The sequence below is a fragment of the Cotesia glomerata genome, linkage group LG1, assembly GCF_020080835.1.
Source record: "Cotesia glomerata isolate CgM1 linkage group LG1, MPM_Cglom_v2.3, whole genome shotgun sequence".
Taxonomy (NCBI): Eukaryota; Metazoa; Arthropoda; class Insecta; order Hymenoptera; family Braconidae; genus Cotesia; species Cotesia glomerata.
This window is the reverse complement of record NC_058158.1, coordinates 16,138,304-16,153,668: the sequence shown is the minus strand read 5'-3', so window position 1 is coordinate 16,153,668 and position 15,365 is coordinate 16,138,304. Positions and strand designations below refer to the sequence as shown.

The 15,365-nt window shown below is 34.1% G+C and overlaps 1 protein-coding gene across 1 annotated transcript; it reads left to right on the top strand.

Annotated features, from left to right (window-relative positions):
• Positions 1 to 1,125: 1,125 nt before the first annotated feature.
• On the top strand, positions 1,126 to 3,079 carry LOC123259590 (tigger transposable element-derived protein 4-like). Its single transcript, XM_044720221.1, has 3 exons — positions 1,126 to 2,000; positions 2,079 to 2,561; positions 2,986 to 3,079. The coding sequence occupies exons 1-3, from the start codon at positions 1,126 to 1,128 to the stop codon at positions 3,077 to 3,079; spliced, it is 1,452 nt and encodes a 483-aa protein (XP_044576156.1).
• The last annotated feature ends 12,286 nt before the right edge of the window (positions 3,080 to 15,365 follow it).

The following is a 15,365-nucleotide window of genomic DNA, read 5'->3' as shown; positions in this document are numbered from 1 at the left end:
ATCAATAGTCGTAACGATACACCCCTTAATATTATTATTAAGGACTCAAACTTGCACAATAATTTTTTTTTATCATCATGAATGATATTTTCACAGTATCGATAGAAAAAAAAAATAGTCAGTTTTTTTGGCCCAGTCTAATATACATGAAATCGAAAAAATGATTCTACGATATTGTTAAGGTAGTTCGTTGCTTTAGAATTTATAATTCCTTTAAAATTAAAAAAATAATAGAGGTAGAATCAGAATTAAAAGCTCAAACTTTGATGGAATTATTTTTGTTTAGTATATGGAACTATATATTGCTGGAGGGCCCGGCTAACAATTTATGAAGTTGACAAAACTAATAATTTATGTGAAATTAAATTTTTTTTAAGTTCCTATTATTTCATTCGCAAAATACTATTTATTGAAAGATTGTTAATCATTGGAGTAACAGATTCTTGGATAAAAAAAGAGAATGTTTTATAGTTATCACAAAATACCCACCTGAGTAAAAAAAATTATATAGAATTCTATATGATTCATATATACACTGAAAAAAAAGTTTTTTTCTACCAAGCAAATGTTTCCTTATGGGTAAAAAATTGGTATTCTTATGATTAAAATACGAAAATTTTTTAACTATAAGAATACAGTTTTCTTACTGTAAAAAAAACTAGCCTTATAATAGAACGTGGTATTTTAAGGTTAATAATACCAATTTTTTTAAATCAAGAAAACTCGAGTAAAAAATGTAGTATTCTCGGTGGAAAAAAATTTTTTTTTCAGTGTATAAATATTATATATTATATTTTACAGTAAAACCTCGATAACTCGAACCTCGTTAAGTCGTAATCCTCAGTAAATTGAAGAAAAATGCGATTCTCTTCCGTTCAGACCCATAATACTCGATATTTCGAACTTCTTTGACTCTGTAAATTCCAAAGAAAGACTCGGTATGTCGAAGTATGAAATTGTGATGATGTCATCTTGTACATTTATGTTTTTCCTTATCGCAAATTGAAGGTATATTGTCCTTGACATTGGCTTATTTTTGTATGTTTGCTTACACTTATATTGACTTCTTCTTTAATGCATGGCTTGAAAGAAATTCATCAGTCGGCTCAAAGTATTCTTTGCAAAATGACGAATAAACGAAAATTGAAAACTTTGACTCTTCGTGATAAAGTAGATGTTATTCAAGCAGTGATACGTGGTACAAAAAGGAAAGAAATATCTGATCAATATGGATTTCCAGCAAGTACTTTATCAACGATTTTAAAAAATGAGTCTGATATTTTGTCAAGGTTTGAAACAAGTTATAACTTAACGTGTAAGAGACAACGCCTAGCAGAATTTCCTGATATAGAAGAGTGTTTGTTAACATGGTTCAAGCAGTGTCGTGAAAAAAACCTTAGTATAAGTGGGACAATATTACGTGAAAAAGCAGAAGAATTTTCAAAATCATTGGGACACAATTCATTTAGAGCAAGCAATGGTTGGTTGGGTAATTTCAAAAAGTGCCATGAACTTGTGTTTAGAAAACTTTGCGGAGAAAGTGCTAGTATAAATACTGAGGTATGTGAAGAATGGATATCAGAGTTACTAAGTTTGTTAAAGGATTATGAACCAAGGGACATATTTAATGCAGACGAGACTGGTTTGTTTTTTAAATGTTTACCTGATAAAACGCTTCTTTTCAAAGATGAAAAATGTCACGGTGGAAAACATAGTAAGGAAAGATTAACTGTATTGCTTGCAACTAATATGACGGGTACTGAAAAGCTTAAGCTTTTGGTCCTAGGCAAAGCTAAAAAACCCCGCTGTTTCAGTGGATGTAAATCATTGCCGGTTGATTATGATGCCAATAAAAAAGCTTGGATGACAGCTGACATATTTAAACAGTGGCTTATTAAAATTGATAAAAAGATGATTAGGGAAAAGCGAAACATTTTACTTTTCATAGATAATTGTATTGCACATAATGTTATTCTATTATTAAAGGCTGTCAAAGTTAAGTTTCTACCTCCAAATACAACGTCGAAGCTACAACCGCTAGATCAGGAAATCATCAAAAATTTTAAATCGCTTTATAGAAAAGAAATTGTCAAAAAACTTATAACTGATATAAAGCAAAAAACTGTGTCCCCCATAAACGTCTTGCATGCAATTAGAATGATTGATAAAGCTTGGAGAAATGTATCAGAAAATACAATAGTAAATTGTTTCAGAAGGTGTGGATTTACAACAACACAAGAAGAAGAACTGACACAATTAACCTTGAAAACAACACGTGATGATATAACATTAGAAGAGTGGCATAAACTACCTACTGTAGACGTTCAGTTTGAAGATTATGTATCGTGTGATGCAGATATCGCTACGGCTGGAACCTTGACCGACGAGAAAATTATTGATTTGTTTAATCAAAACCAGGACCACGATGGCGATGACGCTGATGATGAAGATTTGGGTACTGAACCAACTGTATCAAATACACAGGCTCAAGAGGCAATAAAGAATTTACGAATCTACATCGAAAGATGTAATAATGTCGATGATCGAATATTTGATGCTTTGTACATTCTTAAAAATACTATAGACAATCAATATTTGAATTCTTTAACTCAAAAAAATATTACTGATTATTTAAATTAATAAATTTTATAGCACATAAATTTCATACATTATATTGAAATAAATAATGTTGACGTGACTTGAATTAAATGCCTTTGTAGTTCGAAATTTTATTTATTACAACTTTTATAGGTAACAGTTCTACGAAACCCTCTATAACTTGAAAACTCAATAACTTGATTTTTTTTGCCTCTCCCTTGGAGTTCGAGTTATCAAGGTTCTACTGTATATATATTATATTATATATATTATATTATATTATATATATATTCATAATTATATATGAATTATATTTAGCTTTTTTACTCTGGTATGCTTTGAAACGGAATCATATGTTTCGCTTGGTCGCCCCTTTTTACTCTTAAGGGCGCCACTGGATTTTTGGACTCAGTATCCAGAAACTGGACCAGAACATGGAGTATTAGGTCAGGGTCGTGAGAGATTGCTGGAAGGAAACTAAAATTTAGACACAGAAATTCGTTTAACAAAATTCTTTATTTTCCACTCCCTTTTACAGTTGAAATAATGGCCAAGATAACAACATATAAAATTTCATGGATAACAATCACACTCACTCTCACTCTCATACGGTATATTTCACGCTGTCCAGCTAGACCCTCACGTGGTTGCAGTACCCGATGCCTACTGGACTCTCACGGTACTCTATCTACTTCGCGTCGTCCCCTGGACCTCTAACGCTACTCTAACTTAGTTCGCGCGGTCTCACGGACTCTCACGCCACTGAGCTGGACCCGGACGTGACTGCACACGTTGTCCACACAGCGCACGCTGTCCCCCAAACTTCACGCTACTCTAAGAGAACTACCCCGAAGCAGGATAGCCCCTTTACTCACACACAAACACACTCTATTCCAATTCCCATAATAATAATAATAAAAACGCTTGAATTCCAATTTATAACTAATTTCCAGAATATTATTTTCCTAATTAATATTTCTAAAATTCTTATTCATCATTTTCCGAATTATAAATTACAAATTCCTATTATCTAAATTACTGCCGTATCTTCAATTTCTACAACAATAATTATCCAAATTAAAATTCTAATTCATCGAGGATTAAATCCATTCATTATGTCCGAGAAATTACTAAATAAATTTTAATCTTTATTTTAACAAAATTAAATAAATTCCTATAATCGAGTAAACTTAAATCTTTTATATTATTTAATTTAATCCAAATTATTTTATTTCGAGCTATTTTATTTAATCCAGTAATCAGCAGTAAATTTTAATAAATTTATTTTCCAACGCAAAAGTGAAATTTGGCAAAAGATTATTCTATTGTATTTTATTATGTGTTGCTTAAAACTTAATATTTCATTTTACTTAAGTTTATTTTATTTCAAACGAACGGAGACAATTTTGTTTCGACCTTGAATGTCCTCTACTCAGCGTTCTCGCGCGGGACAAGATGGCTGACGCTCTCGCTCGGTCTTGCGTCTCTGTCGCAAGTTTTTAGTGTAATTTTTTTTTTTTGACGAATTTTTACAATTTTTATTTTCTACTCTAACTTGACAGTTCTATTGATTCTAATGACAATTGCTGACTCTAGTTTTAATTTCCATTATGACCGATATTAAACAACGCGAAAAATAATTTACTAAAAATAATTTTAGATCGGAATAAATTGTAGTCTTAAATAATTTTAATTTAGCGGTTTACTCAGTTTCATTGCTATTGGCTTAAGCCAAATTATTATTCAAAGATTCTCAATTAATAAATTTTACACATGGCGTAAAGATCTGGAATTAATAACCCGAACTAAATGCCTAGTATTATTAACCCCGACAGGCCTACGTGTAAAATTACTAATGACCAAGACAAATTATTTCCCTAACAAATAAATCAATAACCCGAAACCTGTCCTGGTATTATTAATTAATTGTTTTATAATTTTTTCTAGTATTAATATTAAATCTGATACTAAATAAAATTAACGATTGTGACTGAGCACGAAATGGCGGTGACCTTCAGCCGACGATTTGCCTGGCTGATGCCGCAGCCCCGAGGAATAATTAAGACTCGTTATTTGTACCTGGAGTTTTTATAATTTTGATCTACACTCCAACGGTGAGCTGCAGCTCCTAGTCTTCGGGTACTGGCGTGAATTTTCCCTCGGTGAGGTATTCTCAATTTGGCGGCAAACTCTGGTCACCAACACTCGCTCTCTGGGTATCTATTACGCCTGTAACCGCAAATCAGCATTAGAAATTATCACAAGTTAAAGTTAATCTAACCAAACTGGCACCAGGCCTAGCAAGCATTAAATTAACAAAATATTATCGCTTCGTTCCACGTTGGACAAGCAGAATAAAAATAATTACCTTAGCTGGATGTTTTGGAAAAATTTGCGTCTCGTCCATTCGAGCTACTCAGTCACAATGATTCTTACCAAATTTAGTTCTACACTTATTGCTCCCTCTGCTCTCCCCACTACCACTACGCCGGCTTCTCCACCTTGGGGCCTTTCTTACTAGCTCTAAACGAGCTTTAGATCACAGCGCACTGTGAGCAGTCGATAAATAACTGGGTACCGAAATAGGGGAATTTACCGAGTAACGATCACTCCGTTACAGCTTTTATATGAGTATATAACTAAGATATAACTAGATAAGACTACTTATGTACTGATAAGGGTATATCAGACTATATGAAGCCTTATCAAGTCATATCAACTCTGATCAGGGATTTTTTTTTCAAGTTTATCAAAGCATATATAACTTTATAAGGTTATATCAGGCCATATCAGGACCTATTAAGAATTAATATAAAATTATATATGAAATTATCAAGCTATATCAAATCTGATATAGACATATCAAATTGATAAGGCTTGATTTGGCCTGATATGGCCAATTTTCATATCAGGCCATATCAAGACATATCAAAAATTAAATATGGACATATCAGGCCAGATATGAATATATCAAAAATTCTTATATGGCCTTATCAACTAATATCAAGCCTGATCAGAATATTTTTTCACGGTTCCTTTTTTTTTTTTTAATTTTAATTATTTGTAACGGCGTTGTTTTACTTATCGCTCATTGGCCCCTAATTAATTTAAATAAAGAACAATCCAATAAACAAAATGATTCTAAATTAACAAGGGCGCCACCAGGATTTTTCAACACGGTTCCTGGAACCGGAAACCAGAGCTGAGCTTATAATCTACAGGGAGAGAGAGTGGAGGAAGGTGATCTGGAATGACTGCACTACTTCTAACTCACCGCAGCTACGTGATCAGCCAAGAAACCTCAGACTTACCCCCACTTAACGCTAATGGGTCCCGAAGACCGAGACGCACCAGTGCTGCGTCGAATAATTATCATGCGTGATCGGTTTTACTGATACAGGGTAAATTACCCTGTTACATATTGTTGTCTTCTATAAGCAAAAAAATCAGCTAAGCTCAAAAAAATTTTTTTGAATTATTTTCAGTTTTTCGAATTTCTTTATTGAAAAATAGTTAAAATTGGAAAAAAAAATTAGGAAAACGGTTGACCCTAAAGGCCATCCTTGCAACTTCTCGCCAATTCTATACCTAAACGCTTGAAATTGCACTATGACGTTTTTGAACTCTTCGAGCTCATAAATACAATTTGTGTATTGTTTTGAGCTCTCCGAGCTCAAAAAATAGCTTATGTATGCTTTTGAGCTCAAAAGTTTGATAGAAATTTGATAAAACACTATTTTTTGAATTTTCAAATCGCAATAACTTTTGAATGAATGAACCGAATCCTACGCGGTTAGTGGCATTCGACGCAGTTTTTAAGTTTCGTATAGAATCTTCAAGTTTAAATTGATAGAGCAAAAAATTTCGGAGTAATTCCGAAAAAACACTTTTTTTGGTTTTCTTTCGTCAACGATAACTCACGAACGAATCAACCGATTTTGACCGGATTGGTGGCGATCGACGTGGTTTTTTATGTCAAGAGCCGATTAGTTTTTGGAATTGATCGGTAAAGCCGTTTAAAAGTTATTAAAAAAAAAACCACTTTTGGAAAAATTTTTTTTTGTAGTTTTTTTGCGATTTCTCAATATCTACTGGTCCAGATGGATTGGTCGCGGGAATAGTCAGGGAAGCTTCTTAGAACCTCGAAACGTCAAGATTCTATGAAAACTTTGATTCGAACAATGCTAGATAATTTCGAAACACGAGGCATACAATGGGATCCTTCCTCTGGTAAAATAGTGGACATCTCTACGCATCAAGGATCAACACCGTACCGACCGTTTGCAGATGAGACAGTAATCGCTCAACGACGAAACCGACTCTCCGAATTACCCACATTTAACGCAAACGACAATCCAAAAGCATGTTCCAGCGTAATAGAAGACCACGTCGGGCCGTCAAATCAAATAACCCCAGTCCTGAAGGCAAGAAAGAGAGTTACTTTCGGAGAAAAGTCAAAATCGGAGCGAACTGCCCCGATAATCGAAAACTCGTAAGATGAGTCAAAATCGTCTGCAGAATCGTACTCAAAAACTATAGACTCACTTGAAAAAGCGACAGATCAAACATCGGTACACAAAATTTTTCAAAACCCCGGAAATAATACGGTAAATTCATCAGTCGTAAAACAACAAAATAAATTAAATTTACCACCGTCAGAACCGTCTAGTTCAGAAGAAAATTTAGGAAAAACGACTATAAGGCCTGCGGAAACCTCCGACGATGAATCCAAGCCTTTAACAGCAATAAAATTTTTATCCAGCAGAGATGGACTTACATACGTACGCAATCACCTAGCACACTTCCTAACAACGGGTTGCGAAATCGCGTCCCCCGCAGCTGGGCTGTTACGCGATCTTAAATTTATCAATCCACAAGATTTAAAAGCTGCTAAACCCAAACTGGGTGACATATTAGTTACTCGTGTCGGAAAATACTGTGTATTTTCAATTTTTGTGGGCACCGACCATCGAGCAAAAATTACTACAGGTCAAACTATCGCGGGACTAACTAATTTTCGTCTAGCTTTGGAAAAATATAACATCCACTCCCTCAGGATGGCGAAAAAAGGGGACACGTACGGTGACGTGAGCATCCAGCCTCTTCTTACGAGGATGCTCTGGGACTGTCCCGTTGAGATTACCCTATGCAATGGAAAAATTGTCGTACCCCTAATAGAACTCCGACCGAAAATCATTGAAGAAAAACACGGAAGCCTTGTCGGAGGCCACAAAGGAGTCCTCAAAACATACTGGCGAATAAGAGAAACCTTTTATTGGCCAGGAATGAAAGAGCAAATTTACGAGCACATTAAAAAGTGCAACACCTGTCAACTGAAAAAATTAACTAGAATCAAAACACGCCAACCAATGGTCATTACCGACACTCCTCATGACGCGTTCGACGAAATCTCTATCGACATAGTAGGTCCATTGCCGATGACCTCCAAAGGAAACGTCCATATTTTAACTATTCAAGACAATTTCACTAAACATTGCGCAGCAATTCCACTTCCAGATATCCGGACAGTTACGATAGCTGAAGCTTTAATAAACCAGTACATCAGTTTATATGGATGCCCTCGAATAATACTATCAGATCGAGGAACATCGTTCACGAGAAAATTACTCGCGAAACTGTCCGACATTTTAAAAATCCATAGAGTAACAACATCCGGATACTATCCACAGGCGAATGGCTCCCTCGAACGCAGTCATCAGGCGCTAGTAGACTATTTACGTGTCTTTATAACATCTTTCGAAGACTGGGACGAATATCTCCCCATGGCGATGTTCAACTACAACACCTCTGTACACGTGAGCACAAAATTTACTCCTCACGAACTAGTCTTCGGAAAAAAGGCTCGCGCCCCTACAGAATTTCCTGATTACGATAGAATCGAAACATATCCAGAATACTTGGTGGACTTAATGAATCGTCTCAATGAAACTAAAACAATCGCTCGAGAGACCTTAGTAAACTCGAAAGAAAAAACTAAAGAATGGTTCGACAAAAAAGGACATCCGGTAGATTTTAAAGTTGGAGATTTTGTATATTTTCAAAATGAAACTCGAAAAAATAAGTTATTTGGGACCCAACGCCTATTATTTGGGACCCAACGAAATCGTGGGAATAACAGATAAAGGTTGCCTAATAATCGAAACAGTAAACGGGAAAAATATTATTAAACATCCAAGTAAACTAAAATTAGCCTCCAAATAAGAAAAATACGATCTGTTGCAGTTCGAACATCAATCAACATGCTGATAAATCTCTTCTTCCATCTATTCTTGAGCATTACCAGCTCCAACGCAAATGACCTAGACGCAATCAAATTACAACCGGTGAAATACAACTCTGGCCTCTTATACGATCCATACAAAAGAGCGCATATGGTCGAAAGAGAATGGAACATTATATCAACCATCGATATAGGAACCATCGCAAATCAAGATCATCAAAATTGGAAAGCTCCGGTCACCGAAATGATCGCGTCTAGCGGCTGTAACATAAGTTTCACCGCAATAGAATGTTCCTATATATTACAAGAACACCTACTATTAGACTTAAACGACGAGAAAAATGCAATCCTACGAAGAATTAAATCTACATTAGAAGTCACCGAAGAAGAAACCTCTTAGCAGCGTAACCGTAGAACACCGTGGTTCGGTTTCGTCGGTAAAATCGCACGAGAAATGTTCGGCTTGATGGATTTCGATGACCATGAACACCTGTCACAAGAAATCGATCGTTTATACCAAGATCAAAGAGAAGTAACAGTCCTCGTAAACAACGCGACTCATATTATCCGGGCAGAAATAAATAAAATAATCGCTGACGAAACAAATACACGGAATGAATTACAACGATTATCCGAGTCGATGTCCCACTATCAGCAGAAACTTGAGGAAGAAGAACTCCGGATGAAACTGCGAATAAACCTCATGCTCTTGTCAAAAAAATGGATACAGCACCTCAATTGTTGGATCCGTTACCTACAAAGAGTAGAGTCAGCAATTGAAACAGTCAGAAGAGGTCATATATCCAATGACATTCTAACTTCGGAGCAGCTGTTGAAAGCAACAGCTGATATAAGAAGACGTTACCCGGAATGAGACCAACCTCAACCGAAGGACCACGTAAACATTCAAGGTTGAGTAGATGTGGCAAAAATCGTGATCGGACGGACAGGACAAAAATTCGTAATTTTTATCACATTACCACTGTTTCACCCGGTGACATACCAACTTTACAGCCTAAGATCAATTACCACGTCCCACAAAGTCAACAGGATTACCAGAAGATTAACAATCAGACCCAAGAAAAATTTTCTCGGCATTGACGGACTCCAGTCATAATACTTTATAGTGGACGAAGAATTTATTAAGGCTTGCAGACCCATCGCAAACGACCTGGCTTACCAGCCTAACGTCCTCATAAAAAGTATGAATGAAGACAGCGACTGCGAAGTGTTACTTCTAATGAAGCCATCATCCAAAATATTAAACTCGTGTGACGTTCGAATACTACAAAAATGCGATGATGAAATGATCAAATTACATGAACCAAATTCATGGGCACATTCGATCTGTAAACCGCAAAAATTCATAGGAACCTGCGGTACGAGCGTGCGGAAAGAATACTTACTAAGCGACGCGGGTGCGTTTAAACTAAAACCAGGATGCGTATTAAGCAATGGAAAGATATTTGTAAAGGGGACGTTAGAAGAACAAATGCCAACAAGCACTCACGTGTTCCCAGCTCTGAACATCGAACCTTTAGTTGCAAACTTAACAAATCAACTAAATCCCCCACACAAACTTACAAATATCCCACTAGACCTATTGCCTAATGACGATCCTCACTCCCAATGGGGAGAGAGCCTGGAAGGCACAAACAATCGCCTGACGCAAATCGGGTTACACCATCGAGAAGAAGGACAACATCGTTACGTTACAGCAACAAATTCTGGAATAATAATCGCAATAATAGGATTTATTACCCTCATTGCTGGATTATATTATCGTCAAATAATACAAGAATTTTTAAAGGAAAGCAATCCAGGGTACCGTTGTAACAGAAGTCATAAAAATCCAAGAAACGGTATCGACAACATCACCTTCAACCCAGCGGAAGATACCATAACGACTTATTGGACTAACCCAGAGAACAAGAACTTAAACCCAAGTCCAGCGCCCCGGAAGGAAAAAGAGACGAGTCTACAAAGCAAAAACGAAACAACACCAGATTCAAAATCACCGTCCACGACACTTCAACATCCACCAAGCACTTCTAGGAAGACAGAATCAACCAAGAGCACCAGATCAAAAGGAGTTCGTCTGGCAAACTACGAAGGAGCGTAAAAACATATTGCATATATTCTACTTATGTGTTTTATTTTATTATCAATATATCTTTATAGTTTTATTAAATCTTATAAGTATTCCAAACATATTAAAATTAGTTCTGAGAGAAGGAAAGAGGATACCAAAATTTATTAAAGTGAAAGTTTTCAATTTTTATATTTCAAATTTTCAAAACCAAGAGTTTCGATTTTGAATCCTCAAACTTTTCATAAGTCCTGTTTCCTTCTCTCCAATAATAAATTTTCTTTTAAAGAAACAAATAATTACTTATACATATTTTAATAATTGATCATCACATGTTTAAGACTAACCTTATTTACCACATGATCATAATACTTTTATAACTATTATCATAAGTACTATTTAGTTGCGGATAAAGCAGCAAAGTTTACAATAAGCAGTACAAACGATTAACTGCGATGATAAATAATATAAAAATAATTGAATAAAAATAAAGTTATCATATATATCCCATATCATAAACATTAAAAAAAAAAAAAAAAAAAAAAAAACAGGGAAATAAATTTATATTAATATTCATATAGATTAACATATGTAATGGGCAATACACGTACTTAATATTTCGATAACAAAATTTATGTCATTCAGAAATATTTATAAAAAAAAAAAAAAAATTTGTAAATAAGCATGAACTTTTCGTCAAAATGAGACGCCCGAGTTCGCGAAAGAAAAGATGCTGTTAGCACCCTTCCTTTCGGGGGGGGGGGATGCTGTTATATCCGGCGTACCGTCTATTATACAGGGCCTCCCATTCCAGCCGAAAAGTGCAGCGCTTGCATATTTAGGGAACAACACCAGGACTGCGCGACAACTCACTCGTGGCCGAAGAATACACATTACCGCGTATTGTCACTTCATCAAAGGAACCAATTGTTTAATTAGTAGCCCCACTTATAAATCGCGACCGAGGTGATAAAAACCGTGAACACGATAATTCGTGAGCTTATTTACAAGGTAACAGTTCTACCTTAAACTCCGGGTGAGTCCTATACCCCGACACGTATAGGCAGACTTTAATTATTAAATTAATTAGTCGTCTTTCCCCTAATTATTGTTTCGATTTCCTTAACGGTATTTCTGAGTTCTGTGATAGTGATTCTTCGAGCCACGATTCGTTTTGACGATAATCGAGATTCCCGCAGTTCCAGTGACCTGGTCCCACTCTCAAATTATTTTCTTCTTCTGTGAATTTATAATCGGTGAACTTTTGTTTGCCGGAGTCGTTACTCCGGTTACGAACTCATAAACTTTCAATCTTTGTTTTAAATTGTTACTAGTTAATAAGTGAATAGTGGAGTTAAGACGTGTTTGCCCATAGAGCCAATTAAACAGAATATATATACTGAAAACTCGAATCGAAGTGTATCATCATTCCTAAATTAAGAACCTTCAACCTTCGACCTTCAATCTCCAGTCAGCCGGAGGAAGGGAGAAGCCAAGCAGCGGAACTCAAAGGTATAAAGTCTAATCTAAGGCCGAATCGTCGTAGGAACCAGGATTCGCAAAAGTAAGTGGAGGACAATTTATTATTTCCGAGGTCGGTTGTCTTATTCAGGGGGCCTTCTCCGGGGTTTTCACCTTTCACGGACCCATAAATAAAAACTTAACGACTCTTTCGTTAGGGAAATTTATCTGTTATCCGAACCTCCGTTAGCCTAGCTACCTAATTTTAAGATCATAATTTTTCGGACATAACAGGGAAGTTAAAAATTATTTTTTTTTTCATATAAAAATTTTTCCGGCAGCAAAGAATCGATATGAAAAGAAAAATTTTTTTTTAATGCAAATATATACAAGTTAACAAGTTTTAAAAAATATGAATTCTACGGGGATTCGATGTTCGGATCCGAGGAAGAGCGCGTACGCCATTCCCCTCATACCGTTGTCGGAGAATGATGGGGGAAGTAATAATAATGAGAGGCAAATAAAAATAATAGTAATCGGCCGCTCAGATACTCGGAGTAATTTGTTTTTCATCTTTTTTGTAATTTTTTCTGTCTTAATTAACTTTTAAAAAATCGATTCCACAATATTGGTATCAAACGATTCAGAATTTCATGAGTCGTAAAAATATCCTATTGTGTAAAAAACTTAAAAAAAAAAATTTTTTTCTATTTGTTTAAAAAAATAGTTAGTTAACAATTAAAAATTTGTTTTTATAATGTAGATATCAAACGATTCAGAATTTTATAAATTGTAAAGATTTCCTATCGTGCGAACTTTTTTTTTTTTTAATTCTTCTATTTGTTTAAAAAAATAGTTAGTTAACATTTTGAAAATCGATCTTTCATCGGTTGGTTTTCTGGACGACTCATAATATTTGGAATCAATTGGTACCTATGTTCTGAAAACAAATTTCTAATTGTTAACTATTTTCTTAAACAAATTAGTTGATCGGCTAAAGATGGAAGTCCGTGTACATTTTATGTTCATGAAAAACCCATCGAATTCTTATATATTTTAGGTCAAGGATTACGAATATCATATTTAATTTATTGACAAATGATGCAAACAATTGTTAATAACAAATAAATTGTTTAAACTGCTTTAACTCAGAAACGGCTGATTTGACGAGGAAGTTTACTTTTAAAAAATTAAAACAAATGTTTGCATCATTTGTCAGTAAATTATCGAAAGTAGTCATACCTAAAAATCATCCCTTAGAACGTTTTTTGAAAATTTTGAATTTAACAACAATTTTTTTTACAATAAAAATTTTCGGTACTTTTAATTAAAAAATTAATTTTAAAAAAGCTATTGAAGATAACTTAACGAAATTTTCAGGGATTACAGCAAAATATCTATAATTTTACATAAAATTCTTTTGGAAATTTTATTTGTTTATTATCATATTTTTTATTAACTTTTAAATAAACAAATTGAAATTTTAATGACTTTTCATTTTCATTTCAGTACGATAGTCGAATTTTTTTTTTTTAGTAATACGCGTTATACATTCAAGTTCTTTATTGCAAAATAAAATTTCACTGCCCGGTATTAGTTCAAATAATATGAATTTTTATATGACGCAGCGGCGAGCGGTATAAGTGCTACGTGCTACTGAGCTTAACTGTCAAGACTATAGATCGCCACAGATTACACAATTATTTAATAAATAATTTTTACAATTTAATTTTTCTTATATTCATTTATATTTTTAACAATATTTACACAGATTAATTGAGATATATTAATTAAAGTATTATTTAGATCCAACAGTTAAATAAAATAAACATTTTAACAAACTATAATGAAAAAATCAATTAATGTCTTAAATTAGTTCTTGATTTTTTTTTGCTGTTTCTTAAATACTACATTTGTAATACTTTTCTCATCTTCGGAGAAAACTTTGCATTTTAGGGAGTCTTTATTGACACTTTTGAAAAAATGAAATTGACGCGTATTTTTCATTGTTATTGCTTGGTCATGTCGCGATTTCTATTTTGCTTCATGGGGGATCATGTTCGTCTTGTGTACAAAACCCAAAATTTAAATTTTTGAAAAAACTTTTTGAAAAAACTTTTCCCAACAGTGACTTTGCCGAAGTAATGGGTTGGTCATTGTCACGTTGTATACTCGTGCGATATGCGTGTCTTTTGACAGTGCCTCCCACACCATCGTATTCACCTTTGCCATGAGATATGGCAAAAAAATTCCACTCAGCATCAATATTAAAATCAGATTGATGATAAATCAAATTTAAAAAATTGTATTTATTTTTATATTGGGATGCTGCTCCGTCAGAAAAATAAAAAATTTTTTAACATTATTAACGCCTAATTTTTCTTTTAAAAACTCGACAAGTTTAAAATTAAAAAGATGAACTGAGCTCGAATCATGAGTGACTTTTTCAGAAATTACGACGTAATTTTCATGTTTAATTGTTTCATTATCTCTATAATAAATCACATAAGGATGAAGTGTTGCCTGACTATTCGACCAGTGATGCGATTGAATTGCGTTCTGTACAACAAAAGAATAATTTTCGGCGAAATTTAAACTTACTACAACTTCTCCAACTTCAATAGTTTCTTTTTTGTTTGCAAAATAAGAAGCTTGAGATCTAGCTAGAAAATCATGCCTCAGTAATTCTTGCCATTTTTGCTCTAAGTCATTTAAGAATTCTTCTTTTTCAATCGTTTTTTCAAAAATTTCACACCTGCAAAATTAAAAAAAGTTTATAAATCAACGGTTAAATTTTTAAAAATATTCAATTAAGTTAATAATTATATTCAATTCAATTCACTCTACCATGAACTTTATTTTTTCTTACCTGTCAGTACTTATCCACTGATTGTTGGTTATTTGAATTATTTTATAACTATCAAGCAATAATTTTAATTTATCAATAATGTAATTAACACCCAGACAATTTGAACA

Coding starts and splice junctions, on each gene's coding strand:
- LOC123259590 (XM_044720221.1), top strand. CDS start 1,126: ATGACGAATAAACGAAAATTGAAAACTTTGACTCTTCGTGATAAAGTA. Junction 2,001..2,078: donor TTAAAGGCTGTCAAAGTTAA/GTTTCTACCTCC, acceptor ATCGCTTTATAG/AAAAGAAATTGTCAAAAAAC. Junction 2,562..2,985: donor GATCGAATATTTGATGCTTT/GTACATTCTTAA, acceptor TTTACTCTTAAG/GGCGCCACTGGATTTTTGGA.